At 40.4% G+C, this 18,370-nt stretch overlaps 2 protein-coding genes, 1 long non-coding RNA gene and 1 pseudogene across 6 annotated transcripts; 1 reads left to right on the forward strand and 3 right to left on the reverse strand.

Annotated features, from left to right (window-relative positions):
• Positions 1 to 217: 217 nt before the first annotated feature.
• On the reverse strand, positions 218 to 2,679 carry LOC122008395 (annotated as a pseudogene).
• Positions 2,575 to 5,358, forward strand: LOC122010677 (cysteine protease ATG4B-like). Its single transcript, XM_042567182.1, has 7 exons — positions 2,575 to 2,611; positions 2,813 to 3,114; positions 3,314 to 3,699; positions 4,132 to 4,270; positions 4,574 to 4,722; positions 4,810 to 4,880; positions 4,999 to 5,358. The coding sequence occupies exons 1-5, from the start codon at positions 2,575 to 2,577 to the stop codon at positions 4,649 to 4,651; spliced, it is 942 nt and encodes a 313-aa protein (XP_042423116.1). The 3' UTR covers positions 4,652 to 4,722; positions 4,810 to 4,880; positions 4,999 to 5,358.
• A 2,448-nt stretch (positions 5,359 to 7,806) lies between these two features.
• On the reverse strand, positions 7,807 to 9,359 carry LOC122008397. Of its 3 annotated transcripts, none has more exons than XR_006119281.1 (4): positions 8,954 to 9,359; positions 8,695 to 8,863; positions 8,153 to 8,463; positions 7,807 to 8,066 (listed from the first exon to the last, which is right to left on the reverse strand). It is a non-coding gene; the product is annotated as an uncharacterized LOC122008397 (long non-coding RNA). The 3 variants fall into 3 exon arrangements; XR_006119280.1 differs by having other exon boundaries at positions 8,172 to 8,463; positions 8,695 to 8,878; XR_006119279.1 differs by having other exon boundaries at positions 8,695 to 8,878.
• A 208-nt stretch (positions 9,360 to 9,567) lies between these two features.
• LOC122008396 (ABC transporter G family member 36-like) lies at positions 9,568 to 16,701 on the reverse strand. 2 transcript variants are annotated; one of them, XM_042564112.1, is made up of 24 exons: positions 16,178 to 16,701; positions 15,983 to 16,103; positions 15,804 to 15,892; positions 15,568 to 15,652; positions 15,196 to 15,355; positions 15,014 to 15,090; positions 14,812 to 14,865; positions 14,596 to 14,686; positions 14,181 to 14,482; positions 13,814 to 14,095; positions 13,421 to 13,737; positions 13,175 to 13,335; positions 12,933 to 13,036; positions 12,692 to 12,848; positions 12,482 to 12,607; positions 12,272 to 12,405; positions 11,857 to 12,189; positions 11,457 to 11,747; positions 11,290 to 11,373; positions 11,081 to 11,214; positions 10,766 to 10,993; positions 10,479 to 10,650; positions 10,139 to 10,393; positions 9,568 to 10,051 (listed from the first exon to the last, which is right to left on the reverse strand). In XM_042564112.1, exons 1-24 carry the CDS (start codon positions 16,522 to 16,524, stop codon positions 9,794 to 9,796), a joined length of 4,362 nt encoding a protein of 1,453 aa, XP_042420046.1. In that variant the 5' UTR covers positions 16,525 to 16,701; the 3' UTR covers positions 9,568 to 9,793. The 2 variants fall into 2 exon arrangements, with proteins under 2 accessions (XP_042420046.1, XP_042420045.1); XM_042564111.1 differs by having other exon boundaries at positions 11,081 to 11,373.
• Positions 16,702 to 18,370: the final 1,669 nt, after the last annotated feature.

Consider the following 18,370-nt stretch of genomic DNA (forward strand, 5'->3'; position numbering starts at 1 on the left):
TGCACTTTTTTTTTCCATGTTGTCGGTGATATGACCACCTCTGGGAACTTAACCCAAATAGATCACTTCTGATTCGAAAACACTTACTCGTCCAAAGATATATGTCTTTATTAAGACAGTTGGTTCAATGGCCACAATATTTTCCTTTTTTCTGAACAAACGATACGAGTGAACAAGAATCACATTCGAAGAAGAGATGTGTGAAAGTTCCTCTTGGTTTTGTTCATCATAAAAATGGAATTGAGATTCAATGGAGGATTTTTTTTTCACTCTTTACATGTTCAATAGATGACTTTTCGACACAAATTTCTCGTCCGATAGAGAAGAACAAAGTATCATCCCACTCGCCTTGTGAAAGAGTTAAACCTCCATGAGAAATCCTTCTTTCATTAACCATTTTGTCTTCTCATGTTATTCCAAGTGCATTTGACAAATCCTTTGCTCCTCGATCCCAGACTTGTTCAAGATGGCATGTACATATGGATTTGAATTCAAAAACTTCACTATCTAATGAAGAAACAGTCGTGATCATCTCTGTTAAAACTTCTAGCATCTTATAGATCTCTTCGACTTGAGGGTGCGACCTATCTTCCGCATTGAAACAATGCACTTGGTTCATAATCTCCACCCAGCTCCAACCTGGGACTTTACTCAACCCTCTACTCCTCATCGTTCTTTGCATTGTAGCCCTATCGTCCCACATCCCGACCCCTGAATACATGTGCGATAGGAGCACGTAAGTCGAGTGATGTTTAGGCTCCAACACAAGCAAATGCTCAGCCACACGGCTAGCCAATTTCAAATCCCCGCGTACTCTACACGCACCTAGCAATGTCAACCAAACCATCTCATCAGGCTCAAATGGCATCGACTTGACCAACTTCATTGCTTCCTCGAGCTGCCCGGCTCGTCCAAAGAGATCAACTCCACACGCATAGTGCTCCATCCTTAGCGCGACTCCAAACACGGGTTGCATCGACTGCAAAAACTTGGTTCCTTCTTCGACTAAACCACTGTGACTGCATGCAGTGAGCAAGCCAACGAACGTGATGTGGTCGGGCTCGACCCCTGACTCGTGCATCTTCGAAAACATGCTGAGGGCAACCCGGCCTTTCCCGTGTTGGGCGTACCCGAAGATCATGGAGTTCCACGCCACGGGGCTGCTCTTGAACGTTTCATCGAACGCCTTGTGAGCATCTTCGAGGATGCCGCACTTGGCGTACATGAAGATCAAGGCACTTCCGGCGAACTCATTGCCGGCGAAGCCCAGCCTCAGGACGTGTCTATGAATCTGCTGGCCCAACTGGAGGACCGCCAGATCGGCGCAGGACCTCAACGCGGCCGAGAATGCATAGTGATCGATTTCCATGGCCTTCGATTTCATCATGAGTGCGAACAGCCTCAAGCTCTCCTCGCTCCGCCCGTTCTGAGAAAGCCCGGTGAGAAGCGTGTTCCATGAGATTGAGTCCTTCCGCTCCATGAACTCGAAGGTCTTCCAGGCGTCCTCCATCGTGTCGCCTGCCCCGGGCTTCCCGTACATTGCGATGAGGGCGTTCGAGACGTTCACGGTGGCGTCGAAGCCCCGCTTGATCACCAGCGCGTGCAACGCGCCCTTCGCCGGTGTTCTCCTGTTGGAAGCAAGCGCTGATGGCGCTAGTGAATGTGTACATGTCTTGCTCGATTCCCAGCTTCTTCTGCATCGCGACGAAGAGCTCCATCGCGTCCTTAGCCAAGCCATGGCAAGCATAGGCCGCGAGCAGAGAGTTCCACGATACCAGATCCTTGGGATTCTCCATCTTGTCGAAGATCTTCCTCGAGTCTTCCACGGCGCCGCACTGCGAGTACGCTGTGATGGCGGCATTGTAGGCGTTGATGCCCATGGCTTCCCCGAATTTTACAATCTTAGCGTGCACTTGGCGGGCGGATTCGTGATAAGAGGGAGCGTCGAGGGACGTCAAGAGCCCGGCGAACGTGGCTTCCTCGAGCTTGAAGCCAGCTCTCTCCATCTGCTGCAAGGCGATGAGGCCCGCGTCGGCGTCTCCAACCCTCGCGTGGCCGGCGATCACTGCGCTCCACGTCACGGCGTTCGGCTCTGGCATTTGCTCGAACACCATAACGGCATCTCGCATCCTGAGGCACTTGGCGTACACGTCGACCAGGGCGCTGCCGACGAAGACGTCGCGGTCGAAGCCCGATTTGGTGGTCGAGGCATGCAGCTGGCGGCCGAGCTCAAGCTCGGCGGCGCGGGCGGCAGACTTGAGGAGACTCGCGAGGGTGTACTGGTTGAAGCGTAGTCCGGCGGAGAGCATGCTCCGGAACACGGCCCACGCTTGGTGGTGCGATCCGGAAGCGACGTGGGCGGCGACGAGGGCGTTCCACGAGACAACGTCGCGTCGGGGCATTTCGTCGAAAAGCTTGCGGGCGTCCGGCAGGCCGCCGCCGGGGGCAGAGTAGGCCGTCAGAATTTTGTTCCAGGAGACGACGTCAGCATTGTCGCCAGATTTGAGGAGACGAGCGTGGGTCTTGGCCGCCGTAGAGCGGACAGCGATGGCTGGACGCAGAGATGAACACGACATGGCGCCCGTCTTCTCCAGCGCCGCTGGACGCCACCGTCGCTGAACACACACACAGACAGATATATATATATATATATATATCTGATAATTAGAAAGTTTAGCCTGCGGCGCTTTCTGTGCGGTTCTGTGCGGCACCAGTTATTCGCGTCATCTGAGCTGGCAAAAATACCTGCTGCACTTACACATCAGCAGCAGGTAAAAGAAAAACAACTCTCCACAAACCCTAACTGAAGCAGCGCCGACTCCTCTCCTCATCGCTTCCTTCTCCTCCCTCTCCGAATCCCCTCCTCTCTCGCCGAAGTTCGTCGCTAAGCAGAGCCGCCCTCCTCTCCTCGTCGCGAAGCAGAGCCGCCCTCTCCTCTTCGCGAAGCAGAGCCGCCTCCCTCTCTCGCCGAAGCTTGTCGCGAAGCAGAGCCGCCCTCCTCTCCTCGTTGCGAAGCAGAGCCGCCTCCCTCTCTCGCCGAAGCTCGTTGAGAAGCAGAGCCGCCCTCCTCTCCTCGTCGCGTTCCTCTCTTGCCGCGATACCCCTCTCTCGCCGGCGAGACCCCTCGTCGCGTTCTCTCGCAGCTGATCTTCCTCGACACTAGGGCATTTCTCTCCGCCGAAATAGGGTAAAATCCGTGTTGCCTCTCGTAAAATCTATTCTTTTGTCCTGAACAAATGTATTTTCCAATCTAGTGAGGAAATTTCAAAATTTTCTGGCTGAACGTTTATAATGATTTAATGTTGATCTGCAGCCATATGATCTTCGGTATCTTGAAATTCTACATCTTTTTGGTGATTCTAGCTCGTGCGCTTTTTCAATACACAATCTTCTTGAAGCTGGGAAGGCTTATGGTTTGGTTGCTGGGTCCTGGTTGGGTCCTTATGATATGTGTCGAACATGGGAAACAATTATCAACACTAGCAAAGAACAATATGATCATGAAAAACGCAAACAAAGCTTTCTCATGGTTCTATATATTGTTTCAGGTGATAAAGATGGGGAACAAGGTGGAGCTCCAGTTGTTTGCATTGAGGTTGCTGCTAGACTTTGCCACGATTTTAACAAAGGGCAACAAGATTGGGCACCTATACTACTTCTGGTGCCTTTGGTTCTTGGTTTAGAAAAAATCAACCCCAGGTAAATTTGAATATACTATATAGCATTTCTCTAGTGTATCAAGGGTGATACTTTTGATTTATCTTTTCCCATTGTGAAGATTTGAACTTGTCCAGAAAAAAAAAATAATGATACAATAAAACATTTTCATATGTTCTAGATATTAATGATATTATGTATAGTTTTTGGTTATGCTCCTTTATTCAAAATATTAGTCTAACTATATGGCTATGGACTCTTTGCGTCCATGATATTATATGCGCCATATCTGGACTTCAAATATGACGAGTGACCTCTGAGGAATCATATATTTTCCCTTTGCAAATCGGGACACCTGGATGGTGAATGTAGCTTGGGTCAGTTTTGCGTATACTTAGTCTTGCTTCAAATACGGGGTGTTTATCTTCTTGAGTATCTTCCCAGCTGCTCTTAGTATGTGCCATATTTTTGCAGGAATATTCCTTTGCTGTGGGAAACGTTTACATTTCCACAATGCCTCGGCATCTTAGGTGGTAAACCTGGTGCCTCAACCTATATTGTTGGTGTGCAAGATGAGAAGGCACTCTACTTGGACCCTCATGAAGCTCAGTCGGTATAAAATTTATCAATGCATATTTGCTTTTCTTTTCGATCGGTCTCAGTTCATGAGTAATTATTATGTTTACTAAAAAACAATTGCCCTACTAATTTGCTTTCATACTGTTCTGAGGAATCTGTCATGTGTCATTGTATACACGATGTTAAATGGAAGAAATGATTTCTTACACTTCTTACAGTCTCTTCATTAACTCAGAAATATGGTTCTTAGAAACATACAAGTCGCTAATTAAGCCACTATGGTTCCTTGATAGCTTAAAAACATATACTTTTTTCAATTTTTTGTCATCTTGAACAGAAATATGATATCTTGTTCTCTTTCTTGAAATCGGAAAGTTGCTTGTGTTTGATCTATCTTGTCGGAGACACTAAATAACTACTGTTAAACTACGCTGTTGATATCAAGATGGATGACCAGGAAGCTGATTGCTCTTCATACCACTGCAGGTATTTTGTTTCAACCACTTGCATTTTTGAACATGTACCTTTTCCCTCTCAAGTGGCTCACTTGTGGCATAAATCGTCTGTCTCTAGCACGGTGCGACACCTACCACTAGACGTGATCGATCCATCATTGGCCATTGGGTTCTACTGCAAAGACAAGGGTTGGTTGGTGCAGTGGTTATAAGACATTCCTTCAATAAAAACTTAGATTCATTTTTGTTTGCTGAATTTCAACATTACGCAGATGATTTCTAAGATTTATGTTGGCATTCCACCCAGCTTGCAGACAAGTCAAGTGGAGCACCATTGTTCACAGTCATCCAAAATATTCAACCTACCAGACCCATTCCTGCCCATGATTCTGCTGCGGCCGGTACTGGTAACGATATTGGAATGGCTGAATGTCATTGTTCCGAAAGTTTCAGCAACGTCGATGAGCAGGAGCAAGAAGATGGGTGGCAAATTCTCTAAAGAACTAGGTTTCACAGACCCATCTAATTTATTCTTAAGTGTTTTAATTGTATTCCCCTCTATTTTTACCTTTTCATTTATTCTATGTAAATTATTAACTGATATCCTTGTACATAGAACAGAATGATGATCCATTGCTGAACCTAAACCAAGCAATAATGTTGTTGATGGCTTGTTCCAAAATGACGAATTTGCATAGGTTCGAATAACATTTATCCAAGACGTCAAACTTCATAATAAAATTTTGTAACGTTTGAAATGATAAATGTACACAATGTTTCACACAACTAAATAAATAATAATAATGGATAGATGAAAGATAAATCTTCTTTATAAACCTTTGCTAATATTTGGAAATTTAGAACAATAATTAACCAATGGAATAATTTGTACAATTATTTGCTTGTACAAATAAATATGGGATTTAGGCCTTAACGGACAACCAAAATTGAGTTCAAAATTACAGGAAACAACACCGTAAATATTTTTTTAAAAAAAAATTAAAGACAAATTATCTGTCTTCAGCTGCCTTCAAAATGTCCACTGCTAACTAACTTCCAGCGGCAGGTGTTGTAAAGCCTTTCTGAAGGAAATTCAATCATCACTTTATGAGATTTACTTGAGTCAAAAAGATTACACACATTTACCACGTTTATGTTCAAAGAACAATGGATAGATCGAGTTCATTCTCTTTATTAAACTGCGGCAAATAACCACACATCACATAAGAATATCAGCAATGTAAGACTAAAAGCTAGTGTTTGTAAAGGTAATGGTGAATAAATCGCATTCTTGAGTCACCATGCGACGAAGAAGGTTAATATCATAAGCTAAGTGTTCTAATTACAGTGTGTCGAAGGACCTAGTTAATAAAGAGAGCTGCTTTTTTCCCCTCCCGGTCAACGCACACTCCCTCCATCTCTCCTCTCTCTCTGTCAAAAGACGCATGAAACCTCCTTTCTGTTTTTATATTTTTTTTGTTTTTTTTATTTCATTTAATTCTCATTTAATTTTAATTTTTTAATTAATTTTATTTAAAAATAACTCTCATACAATTATATTTTTAATTTTATTTTTTTAATTAATTTAATTTATTATTTTGTATCAATACTTTATTTTTCAATTTTATATAAATTGTATTTAGTTTTTATTTTTTTAATTAATTTAATTTATTATTTTTTACCAATACTTTATTTTTCAATTTTATATAAATTTTATTTAGTTTTTATTTTTTAATTAATTTAATTTATTATTTTTTCATAATACTTATATTTTTTCAATTGATTTTTTAAAATTTTATTTTTTTTATTAATTTTTTTAATCAATTTCTTTATCAATTTTTTATCAATTTTATTTTTTCAATAATTTTTTTATATGTTTATATGTCAAGGGTTGAAAGGGGGTCATTTAAAGTGATGAGAGATTTTGACATGTGTCAAGGGTTGGAAGGAGGGTCATTTAAAGGGATAAAAGATTTTGACATGTGTCAAGAGTTAGAAGTGGGATAATTTAAAGGGAGGGGAAGTTCTGACATATGTCAAACATTGAAGAGGGGTAATTTAAAAGGAGGGGGTGTTTTGACAGATGTCAATGGTTGGAGAATGACGAATTTAAATGGAGGGAGTGTTTTGACAGGTGTCAATGGTTGGAGGATAGGTAATTTAAAGAGGGTGAGAGATTTTGACATGTGTTATATGTCAATGGTTGGAGGGAGGGATGATTTTAAGGGAGAGAAGATTATGACATGTGTTAATAGTTGGATGCGGGTAATTTAAGTGTCAAATTAGGAATGTAATTTAACGGAAGGGAGTAATTTAAAAATTATATAAAATAAAAAAAATTAAAAATTTTGATAAAAAAATAATAAACAAAATTGATTAAAGAAATAAAACTAAATAAATATTAAAAAAATTAAAAACATAATAAATACAATTAATTAAAAATAAAAACTAAATAAAAATTAAATAAAATTTAAAAAATATAAGTATTAATGAAAAAATAATAAACAAAATTAATTAAAAAATAAAACCAAATAAAATTAAAAATATATATAAGTATTAATGAAAAATAATAAATAAAATTGATTAAAACTTTAAACTAAATAAAGATTTTAAAATATATAAACTAAATAAAAATTTTAAAATATATAAGTATGAATGAAAAAAATTAAAAATAAAATTAATTTTAAAAATAAAACTAAATAAAATTAAACTAAATAAAAATTTAAAAATATATAAGTATGAATAAAAAAAATTAAAAATAAAATTAATTAAAAATAAAAAATTAAAATTAATTTAAAATAAAAAATTAAAATTAATTTAAAATAAAAAATAAAAAATAAAAAATATGTAAATATGAATATATAAGTATGAATTAAAAAAATTAAAAATAAAATTAAAAAATAAAAAAATGAAAAGGAGGTTACATGCGTCTTTTGGCGGGGGAGAGAGGGGAGGTGGAGGGGGTGTACGTTGATCGGGGGTGGGAAAAGCAATTTGCTTAATAAAGTAGGAGCTGCTCTGTTAGTTCTACATAGTACATAGGAGCTGCTCTTTTAGTTCTACATAGTACATGGTGTATCGAAACAGCATGCACATAATTATCAAGCCACTTAAATGAAGCGAAAATTTAGTTTATCTTCGAGGAAATTAGAAGAATACAACAATGGTTGGTAGAAGAAAACAAATCAATGCTTCTGAAATAGCTCAAATAAGTTAAGGAACGACGTGTCGAACCAATGGCACTTGCAAGAACTTCAATGCTCCACGATTGCGAACTGAGAGAGATAATGCATATATTTGTTGGAATTCGGAAGTCAAAAATCTTCATTATCATCAGATCTAGATACTATTATAACCCTAGCTCCAGAAGTAAGCCTGCAGCAATCGGCACCAAATCGAAGTTGAAGGAAAGAAATTAAAAACCAAAACAAGTTTAGTGATAACAATATATATAACTCAACTTGCTTCGATCCTGATCACCTTCTCTTTGAATTCTTGGAAAGATTTTAACCCAATGGATGAGCCCTTAACTGGGTCACACTCTCTTGATCTTTTACTTCCATCAGTTGACGAACGGAGAGGCGAAGACCTAGGAATGTCCATCCATGCAGAGGACTTTCTTGCATCTGAAACGGGGGATATCTTTGTTGCATTATCATCAGACATGGAGTTCATGTCGGATATGTTTTTGGAAGCCCCGGAGGGATACTTCGGTTGAGATGAATCCCCAATCTTTTCACTCTCCCTTATTGAACAAGGCATATCTTAGCTCCTACATATTGGGAATTTCATGCATAAAAAATAGTAGAATTTAGAAGGCTGACATGAACATCCGAGGACTGAACACTGTTCCATTGAGTAAGGTAAGTGTAAAACAAGCCTATCGCTAATAGGTTACGTAAAAGCAACAATTTCATCAAAATTTCGAGTCAAAAAGTTGGTGCTTCATGTTAATATGATCAATTTAGTAAATCAATAATGTTAAGAGTTGAGTCTGGATTACCTATCCTCATTGAAGGAAGATGATCGCTTCAACTTAGGAACTCCTTCCAGTCGCCTCTCTTTGAACTTGTTTGTTTCAATCATGCTTCCACTGAAATGCTGCTTCTTGTTCAGCCTTGGGACGATTGCTCTTTGACTCTCCGGTAAGAAACTGATATCCTGCAGAGCCACTGAAGTAGAGGCCACTGAAGTAGAGCCAAAAACAAGAGCATCGTTCAGGACAAAAGAATAGATTTTACAAGAGGCAACACGGATTTTACCCTAGTTCGGCGGAGAGAAATGCCCAAGATCAGCTACGAGAGAACGTGACGAGGGGTCTCGCGGGCGAGAGAGGGGTCTCGCGGCGAGAGAGGAACGCGACGAGGAGAGGAGGGCGGCTCTGCTTTGCGACGAGCTTCGGCGAGAGAGGGAGGCGGCTCTGCTTCGTGACGAGGAGAGGAGGGCGAAGCAGCTCTGCTTCGCGACGAGGAGGAGGGCGGCTCTGCTTCGCGACGAGCTTCGGCGAGAGGGAGGCGACTCTGCTTCACGACGAGGAGAGGAGGGCGGCTCTGCTTAGCGACGAACTTCGACGAGAGAGGAGGGGATTCGGATAGGGAGGAGAAGGAAGCGATGAGGAGAGGAGTCGGCGTTGCTTCAGTTAGGGTTTGTGGAGAGTTGTTTTTCTTTTACCTGTTGCTGATGTGTAAGTGCAGCAGGTTTTTTTGCCAGCTCAGATGACGCGAATAACTTGTGCCGCACAGAACCGCACAGAAAGAGCCGCAGGCTAAACTTTCTGATAATATATATATATATATATCTTATAATAATTTTATTTATTTCTTTTAGAATATTCGTACTATTTAAAATTTAAATTCTAATTTAGGAACAATAATCAGATTAGAAATTAATTTCATGATATTAATATTTTTAACAATTTTAAATAACACCCTCAACCAATATGAAATGGTAGGAGAAAGCATGTTTCTATGGTCTCCATGTTGTTCTTGATCCTCAGAAATGAAGTTATTATCACCTTCTCTGAAAGTTGAGCATCTTTGGTAGGAGAAAGCATGTTTCTATGGTCTCCATGTTGTTCTTGATCCTCAGAAATGAAGTCATTATCACCTTTTCTGAAAGTTGAGCATCTTTATCGAAAATCCAAAGAGGAACGCAAAAAACACAGGAAATGCGACGATCACCGAAGCTACAACTCCCATGAAGCTGCGGTCGAACCCGAAGTAACTCCTCACAAACTCTGCCACGGTCGGACCCTCTTCGAGTTTCTCTTCAACATCTCCGAACTGGGAGGTGACCAATCCATACAGTGTCCAAGCAATGGGACACAGCCAGTAATACCATCTCCACCACACTGGAATTTGCTGTGAAAACAAGAAGCAATGCGGTTGAGTTGATGTCCTCCAGTTCGAAATATACAAAGGATTGATCAATTGAAGTTCCCAACTTACCGTGCGAGGAATGATGAATCCAGAGAAGAGATTCCACATTCCATAGAAGGCAGAAGAAACAATGGATGCGATGTTGTAGTTGGGAGTCAAGCCCACAGCCATCATTCCATAAAAAGTGAAGTAAAGGAATGTGAAGTACATGAAGAACAAGTACCAGAAAAATTTAGCAACAGTCCACTCGAATCCGATCATCGCATAAACTATTACACCATATATCAAAGCTTGGACCAAAACGTAAGGAACTTCAATTGCAACCTATGAAGGGAAACATAAAATTAGAGAACAAATGCAGTTTGTTGCCCGGAATTTTAGTCGAATTCATTAGAGAATACACACTTACTTGCCCGAAGGCATATGACAAGGCCGAATACATCCCTGCAGCTCTTTCCCTGTAAAATACTGTTCGTTCAATGGCCACAACTGGCTGAACAGATGAAGCATTCTGTACCCCGATAAATAGCACTGAGGCATACATTGAACCCATCGCGTTAAACAAATCTTGCTGTCTAGACCTGAAATTTTAAGTTTTGTCAAAGCTAATAACAAATTTGTTAGTTAACAACACTTGTAAAAAGTCAGAATAAGCGAGTTTGTGTGTGTTCTACCAGAATTCCTCAAAGGATATACCTTTTGGTGCCAAGGCCCCAGAATATAGTTCCGAACATCAACGCTATCACTGTTGTGAAGAAAATCCTCACTGCAGTGTATGGAGGATTCCTCCAATACGATAAGCGTTGTTTCCATAGACACGCTATGCACTGCACAATGAAAGACTGAGAGAACTGCGTCGGAAAATAGAGATCACTTGAACCAGGAGGAGGTTTGCTTAGCTCCTTTATCAGACTCTTGTTTCTCCTATATATATATCATATTGCAAAATGAATTTACAGAAGATGAACTAACAATAAGAAATTGAGAACATAATAAGAACAGGGAACTCACTGATACAACTCTGAACTCTTGTACAAGTCACTGAAATTAACACCCAAAATATTTTCTTGGGCTTGTGTGGTCACTTCCAACATCCAAGTTGCAGGATTGTAACCATCCTTTATCTTTCTAACTCCATCAATTCCCTTGGAAGGAATCAGAAAACAATTGTCAGATGTTTCAACAAAGAGTATCTCTATCAAAATAATTATGCCTCCTACCTCAAAGTAGCTTATCAGATGGCACGAATGGTGACCGAGCGGACCTACATATATTTCTTCGCCACCTCGCTTCAATAGGAAGAGCTACAATTAGGTAGAAAACGCAAATGCATTAGCACAGAAATGTTGAAAAGTTAAAGAATAATTTTATTAAAGAAATTTCTCACCTCATCAAAGGCTTCAAATATGTCAATGCTAGGCTGGTGAATAGTGCACACCACAGTCCTTCCAGTATCCACTGTGTTCCTCACAGTTCTCATAACAATAGCTGCAGCTCTTGCGTCGAGCCCAGAAGTCGGTTCGTCCATGAATATAATTGATGGGTTGGCAACAAGTTCCACAGCAATAGTGAGCCGCTTTCGTTGCTCAGTCGACAACCCATCAACTCCTGGCAATCCAACAAGTGCATTTCTCAGTGATGTCAGTTCTACAAGGTCCATCACCTCTTCCACAAACATCTGCAAGAATGCACATTCAATTAGCCTTTAAGTGGAACAAGTAAAGAAAAAAGATAAAAACATGTAAGATCAGGCATCTGGAGTTTGGTCTGTTTAATCTAGGACTTACAATCCTTGTTGCAGAATCAACATCATTGGACAACCGAAGCCATGCGGAGTAGACAAGAGACTCATAAACCGTCACATGGGGAGAGTGAATGTCACTCTGCTCACAGTATCCTGATATACGGGCAAAAGTTTCCTGCTTTTTAGGGAATCCATTTATGCTAATGCTCCCTTCGATATATCCACCAGTTTTTCTCCCAGCCAATACATCCATGAGTGTTGTTTTGCCAGCTCCACTCACACCCATTAGAGCTGTAAGAACTCCTGGTCTGAATGATCCACACACTCCCTTTAGGAGCACCAAACGGTCTTCTACTACACCTTGAGCTTTTATTTCCTAAGGTTTTAACAAAATATGTCAAGGTTTGTCCAACACAATAGACTTTTCAAAGCTCAAACTGCTGTCAGAGTAAATATACCTGTGGCATGTCCACAGAATATTGTATATTATCGAAAGCAATAGAAAGCGGGGTGAATGGGAGGACCATTCCCCTCTTGTTCTGTTCAAGAGCAGCATTTCGGGAACCTACTCTTCTCGTTCCATCAATATTTCCTATACATCAAATTTCCTCTTGAGAACATTGTCAAGAAAATTACCAAGCGAGCTTACAATGTGTCTAGAAACTTACTCTTAGAAGAAGATTGACCAATAAATTTCCTTCCTTTGGATGATTGTTCTGACACTTGTCCAGTTAGGTTGGCAGTTTTCTCCCTTAACAATTCTTCAGAAAGAGGTGGCTGAGACTTCCCAAATGCTGACAATGAAAGATGGTTGATCAAAACTCATCTCTTAGTTCAAGCCCTTGACTAACACTAGTGAACAGTTGAGGGAAACTCACGTTTTAGATAAGTGAGAGCCATGGTAAAAAGAAAATTAAATAGTAAGACGTAACCAACTAAGGCTGCAAAGCCGATCCAATACCATCTTGCTTCAGGAAATACTCCACGCAACTTTAATACAATAACTCCTAGTGGCTCTCTCGTTTGCGGGAGTATCTGACACAAAACATAAATCATATCAGTTAACTAAACGTTCTCAGGAAAATAAGGCTTTCATGTATACAAAAGAAGTGTCCTCACCTGACTCCAGCTCTGCCCTAAGAATTCATTTGTTGATATTGCATTTTGCGAGTACATTAGAGGCGATATCCAATAACCCCAAATCCACCATTTTTTAACTTGTTCTGTAAAACAGGCTTTTTTTTCAGTTCTCTCATCTATATGACATAACCAATTGATTTTACATATCTATAAGCCATGAAAGCAATGTACAAGCGTAGTTATATGTCTCATAATAGGTAGATCAAGGTTTCATCACTCACCTCGTGAAAGTATGAAACCACCCATCACAAGAAGGACGAGCATTGCAAAGGATCCAAAGGTATTTGCAACAATCATATTCCTACCTGCTGCACCAACGAAACGGAAGAGTCCAGATGCCATTTGGTTTACTGCTAGTAACAGGAGATATTGCTTGAACAGTCTGATCAGAGACATTTTAGATACATTAGTTTGATAAATCTACAATGGATTTACTCATGAGAAAATCTCTTTAAGGTGCTTCTTACCTTTCAACCTTTGGATCAAATCCAATGACATAGTAAGACGTGAAAACCCATACTGCAACTTCAATAAATGCAATGGGAATCTTAAGAATCCATGTTGGTATTGTATATGACCATGTCGGAAAAAATAGGAGATCTCTTTGTTTGAAGAAAACAGGAATCTTTAAAATGGTCATGGCGAGTTCAGAGAGCCCATTAAAAACGGTCACGAGTATTGTAAAGTAAAGTGCTCCCATGTATATATTACCGCCATCTAAAGAATCATGGGGCATTTTGGTGCGTAGGAAAACTGTCATTGTAATCATTGCCATGATGGTAAGCTGTGGACAAATAGAAAAAAGGTGGTAAATAAAGAAATAATGACCATCAAACTGAAGCAAAGCAATGCAAACTCACTTGAATCACTCTGAAGATGTAGACAAATGAGTTTCTCTTCATTAGCAACAATTCTCTGTCAATATTAGCTAGTAACAATTCCTTGTTGCTGACCCCGTATCTTGTAGTTGTAAGAGCAGCTGGGTGGCTCTTACTCCCATCAAATGGAACAAGAAGTTCCTCCACAATAGCCCGACCAACATGAAATGACTGGAATGCTTCAGAAAATCCTCTTACTGGAACATATCTATAAGGTTCATTATGGCGTGCCCAGTACTGTTGCTGATCCTTCCTCGATGTTACCTACGACCCAAATAAAGAATCACTATCATACACTAGATTTTAAGCATAAATAATCAAGTGAACTTATTTTATATGGTAAACATACTTCTTGTAGGAAGTCCGCAACACCCTTCCTCTCTGGGCATTTAAAGCCCATAGATTCAAAGAATTCGAGCACATTTTCTCGAGGGCCTTGATACACAACTTGCCCATCAGATAGAAGAATGATGTCGTCAAAAAGGTCATATGTCTCTGGTGCTGGCTGAAGCAGAGATATAACAGCAGTTCCACCAAGAATGTGGATTGACTGCCTGAGGCAGTTTACTATCTGGAAGGTTGTTGAACTATCCAGACCAGTTGATATGTCATCCATGAATAAAGCTCTTGCAGGTCCAACAAGCATTTCACCTGAGTCAAGTCAAGCAATATTTGAGTTCTCAAGCAGAACATAAACAAACTTATGACATACACAGGAGGCACCAAACATATTCAGCCAACAATGACAGCTATACTTGTTCTACCTGTAGTGACACGCTTCCTTTGCCCGCCAGAAATGCCTCGCAGCATTTCATCTCCCACCAGGGTATCAGCGCAAACCTCCAAACCCAGTATCTAACGAGTTTGAAGAGCAAACAAACACAAAAATGTTTAATTAATTGTTCATTCATATTCCATAGATTTTATTAGTTGATGTAAACAGATATCTCAACACATATTTCTGAATGTGTAGTATCTACCTTGAGTACATAATCAGTGATCACATTAGTTTCTTGTCCTTTCGTTGCAGCTGCCTGCCAATTAAACAACAGAGTTAGATGTCATCTGTAAGCAATTATAAGTTCAATGAATATAGAGAGTAGGGTTAGTACCGATTTATAGTTGAATTATAATTAATATAGGTGTTTGCGAAAACATACATGGAAAGATCACAAGTCTAACCTTCATGAAAACATCCAGGTCCGGATCTGGCTTAATGTTTGCGGCTTTCTCTCTCCTTGCTAACTCAGTTAACATCTCTGAGAATTATTCACAACAAAAGATCATTCACCATTACCTCATACTATAGCAATTAGTAGTGGGCAATGATAAGAACCTTTAGTAATGGATCTACCAATGCCTACCATAACGAGTACCGACTCCTTGGCATCTAGCAGAAAAAGCCAACGTTTCGCGAACAGTCATCTCTCCGATATGAAGATCATACTGGCTGATGTATGCAGCCGTTCGCTGAGGGACAAATTCATGCATTTCATGACCATTGTAGGTCACTTTTCCAGCGCTCTGCAGTTTTTTGGCAATGAACAACCCACTTAAAGCCAACAAAGGATACGAATTGGGTGAATAAAAGTCCCCATACAAACATGAAATTGAAGACAAACTCATATATACATATATAAGCCAACAAAGGAGATCCTGAATTGGGTGAATAAAGGTCCACATACAAATATGAAATCGAAGAGAAACTCATTTATACATATATAACCCTCTTTTACCTTGAGTTCGGAACTAAGCTTTCCAGCCAATGCAAGCAACAGCGTGGTTTTTCCCGATCCTGGAGGACCCAAGAGTAAAGTCATCCTGTTGAAAAAGTTCAAGGCGATGATTTTAGGTCAGAAAGAGATTTTTTTTTTCAAAAAAAAAAAACAGATATCAAGATTGCTGGTTCTTTCTCAATAGTATACAGAGCAAATAAACTTGAGTCGTCCGAAAGAAAAAAAAGAAATGGCACCTGCGTGGTTTGATGATTCCACTAACATCATGAAGGATTGACAAAGGTCTCTTTCTACTTGGAAGTACCCGCAAAGCATTCGCAAAATCCTTTTTATGCGTTGAAATGAAGAAGAACAATGATCAGAATCTCTGAAATTGAATTCGATTGTTTTCTACAATATTTCCTTTATTTTATACCTCGAAAACGTCGATGGCAGAGTTGAGAATGGTTCGCAGGCCTCTGTCGCCCACATGAGCCTTCGCCTCGACGCTCAGGTGCTCGTACCGCACCTCGATGGTGGGGAAATCAAGGCCAACCCTAACATCGTAGAAGAAAAATAAGAAAAATCAGGAAACAGAAAGCGAGAGAAGGAGAAGCTGCCGCAGCGCCACCTGTCGATGCGGTCCCTGAGCTTGAGCAAGAACCGCTCGTTGTCCTCCTCCGCGACGCGGACGAGGCGCTCGACGAGGGCCCGCCGCTCCCTGTATCCCAACTTCTTGACTTCGACCTCCTGCAGCCTCCCTCCGCAGTCTCCCTCGTCGACGGAGATCTCGACGATGCCGTGCTGCACGCTGTCGAGGGTGGGGAGCTTCTCCAGCGCCGCCCACTCAAGCGCCTCCTCGTCGTCGCCGTCCTCCCACCCATCCCTCGACGACCGGGAGAACACCCCGTCGTCGCCCCTCCACACGCCGCTGCTCCGCCGCATGCTCCCCAGCCATCCGATCTCGCTGGGCTCCATGGCTTCGAAGGAGGCTTACACTTCATACAAACCGGACCTCGGAAACCGAATCGAGCTGAGGAGGGATGTGAGTGGAGAGCAGCATTATTCGGTTCTGCAACGCGAGAACGGAGTGGAAGGGGAAGGATGGCGACGGCGGCGTGGTCGCCGTCGACGACGGAACGGAGTCGCTGCTTGCTTGCCGTCGATGGAAGCGAAGCAAGCGGCGGTTAAATAAGAGAGACGCGAAGTGAGATTTGAATTGTGAACGGGGTGATAGCGACGGGTGAGAGAGAGAGGCTTGGGACGGTGCCGTGGTTCATTCTTCGGTTCTTCTAGATAAACATTTCCTTTTTTTTCTTATAATTTTATTAATAGGGTAAAAAAAATAAAAGACCCTTATTTTTATTATCATTAAAATAATGGATAAAAATGTGATAAGACATCTTTTAATTATAATAAAAATAAATACACCTTTCGAATTTTTTTTTTTGGCTTATTTCAAGATAAAAATGAAAAATAAAAAAAATAATAGAATTAAAATTTAGTAATACTTTATAATTATTGCTAGAGGTGCCTTCGGTGTGAAATATTTAAAATTTAAGAATAGTTATATTCCTACTAATTTTAAAAGATAATTTATATTTTTTTTATCATTTTGATTGCCAAATTATTTTAGATAAAAATAACTGTCCAAATTCTCGTGATTCGAATATAGCCAGGGTCAAGATATCGGTGTGATATCAATTTCTCCGTCGCACAAATGTCGAGCATATATGGTATTGTCATGTCATTTTCAAAGTTCAAACTCTCTCGACTCGGACATGTCAGGGTTGAGATATTGGTTACAATATCAACCACCCCTTTGCACAAGGGTCGAGCACATATAGTATCGTTGTGTCCTTTTGGGCCTCAAACTCCCTGACTCGAATATAGTCGGGGTCGAGATCACGATTGTGATATCAACCTCCCCTTCACACAAGGATGGAATGCATATCATATTCTCATGTCTTTTTCATGGTCCAAACTCCTCCGACTCGAACATAGTCAGGGTCGAGCACATATTGTATCACTATATACTTTTTAGGACACAAACTCCCCTGACTCAAACATAGTCGGGTCGAGATCCCGGTTGCAATATCAATCTCCCTTTCGCATAAGGGTTAAGTGTATATCGTATCACAATGTCATTTTTAGGCTCCAAACTCTCTCAACTTAGACATAATTGGGGTCGAGATCCTGACTGCAATATCAACCTTTCCTTCCCACAAGGGTTGAGCACATTTTGTATCATCATTTCCTTTTTACAACCTAAACTCCCCTGACTCGAACATAGTCAGGATCGAGATCATGGCTGTGATATCAACCTTTCCTTCGCATAAGGGTTAAACGCATATTGATATCGTCGTGAAAACAATTATCAAAAGAATTTTAAATTCTGAACCCCTTCTAACTATACTAATGTAGTATAGAAATGACTCAGGTCGTCTCCCAACGAAAGCAACGATAGGATGGTAATATAAGATTATATGTTATTCCTATTTTTGGGGTTTTTAATATGAAAATGGGGGTTTGGGATTTTAATTCTAAAGCTAACAAATGAAAAGCTAAGCAAGTAGAAAACTAATCTAATGATGGAATGAAATCAAACTAAGTGTCAACAATTAATGCACAACGCATTGTCATTCTACGTTATGGTTTAACCATTAATACAATTAAACTAAGAAAGGAAATAGCAAAGCATTAAATGAAACATAATCTAATAAATGAAAGACAATGTAAGTAATAAAGCTAAACCTAACCTAACTACAATTGTAGAAAATAAAAGACAACATGAAGTAAGCGAACTTAAAGAAATTAGAAGAAT

This window comes from Zingiber officinale, chromosome 8A (genome assembly GCF_018446385.1).
Source record: "Zingiber officinale cultivar Zhangliang chromosome 8A, Zo_v1.1, whole genome shotgun sequence".
Classification (NCBI taxonomy): Eukaryota; Viridiplantae; Streptophyta; class Magnoliopsida; order Zingiberales; family Zingiberaceae; genus Zingiber; species Zingiber officinale.

Coding starts and splice junctions, on each gene's coding strand:
- LOC122010677 (XM_042567182.1), top strand. CDS start 2,575: ATGGCGCCCGTCTTCTCCAGCGCCGCTGGACGCCACC. Junction 2,612..2,812: donor CAGCGCCGCTGGACGCCACC/GTCGCTGAACAC, acceptor TAACTGAAGCAG/CGCCGACTCCTCTCCTCATC. Junction 3,700..4,131: donor TTAGAAAAAATCAACCCCAG/GTAAATTTGAAT, acceptor ATATTTTTGCAG/GAATATTCCTTTGCTGTGGG.
- LOC122008396 (XM_042564111.1), bottom strand. CDS start 16,524: ATGGAGCCCAGCGAGATCGGATGGCTGGGGAGCATGCGGCGGAGCAGC. Junction 11,374..11,456: donor TATTTGAAGCCTTTGATGAG/GTGAGAAATTTC, acceptor ACCTAATTGTAG/CTCTTCCTATTGAAGCGAGG. Junction 10,994..11,080: donor AAGAGTTCAGAGTTGTATCA/GTGAGTTCCCTG, acceptor ATATATATATAG/GAGAAACAAGAGTCTGATAA.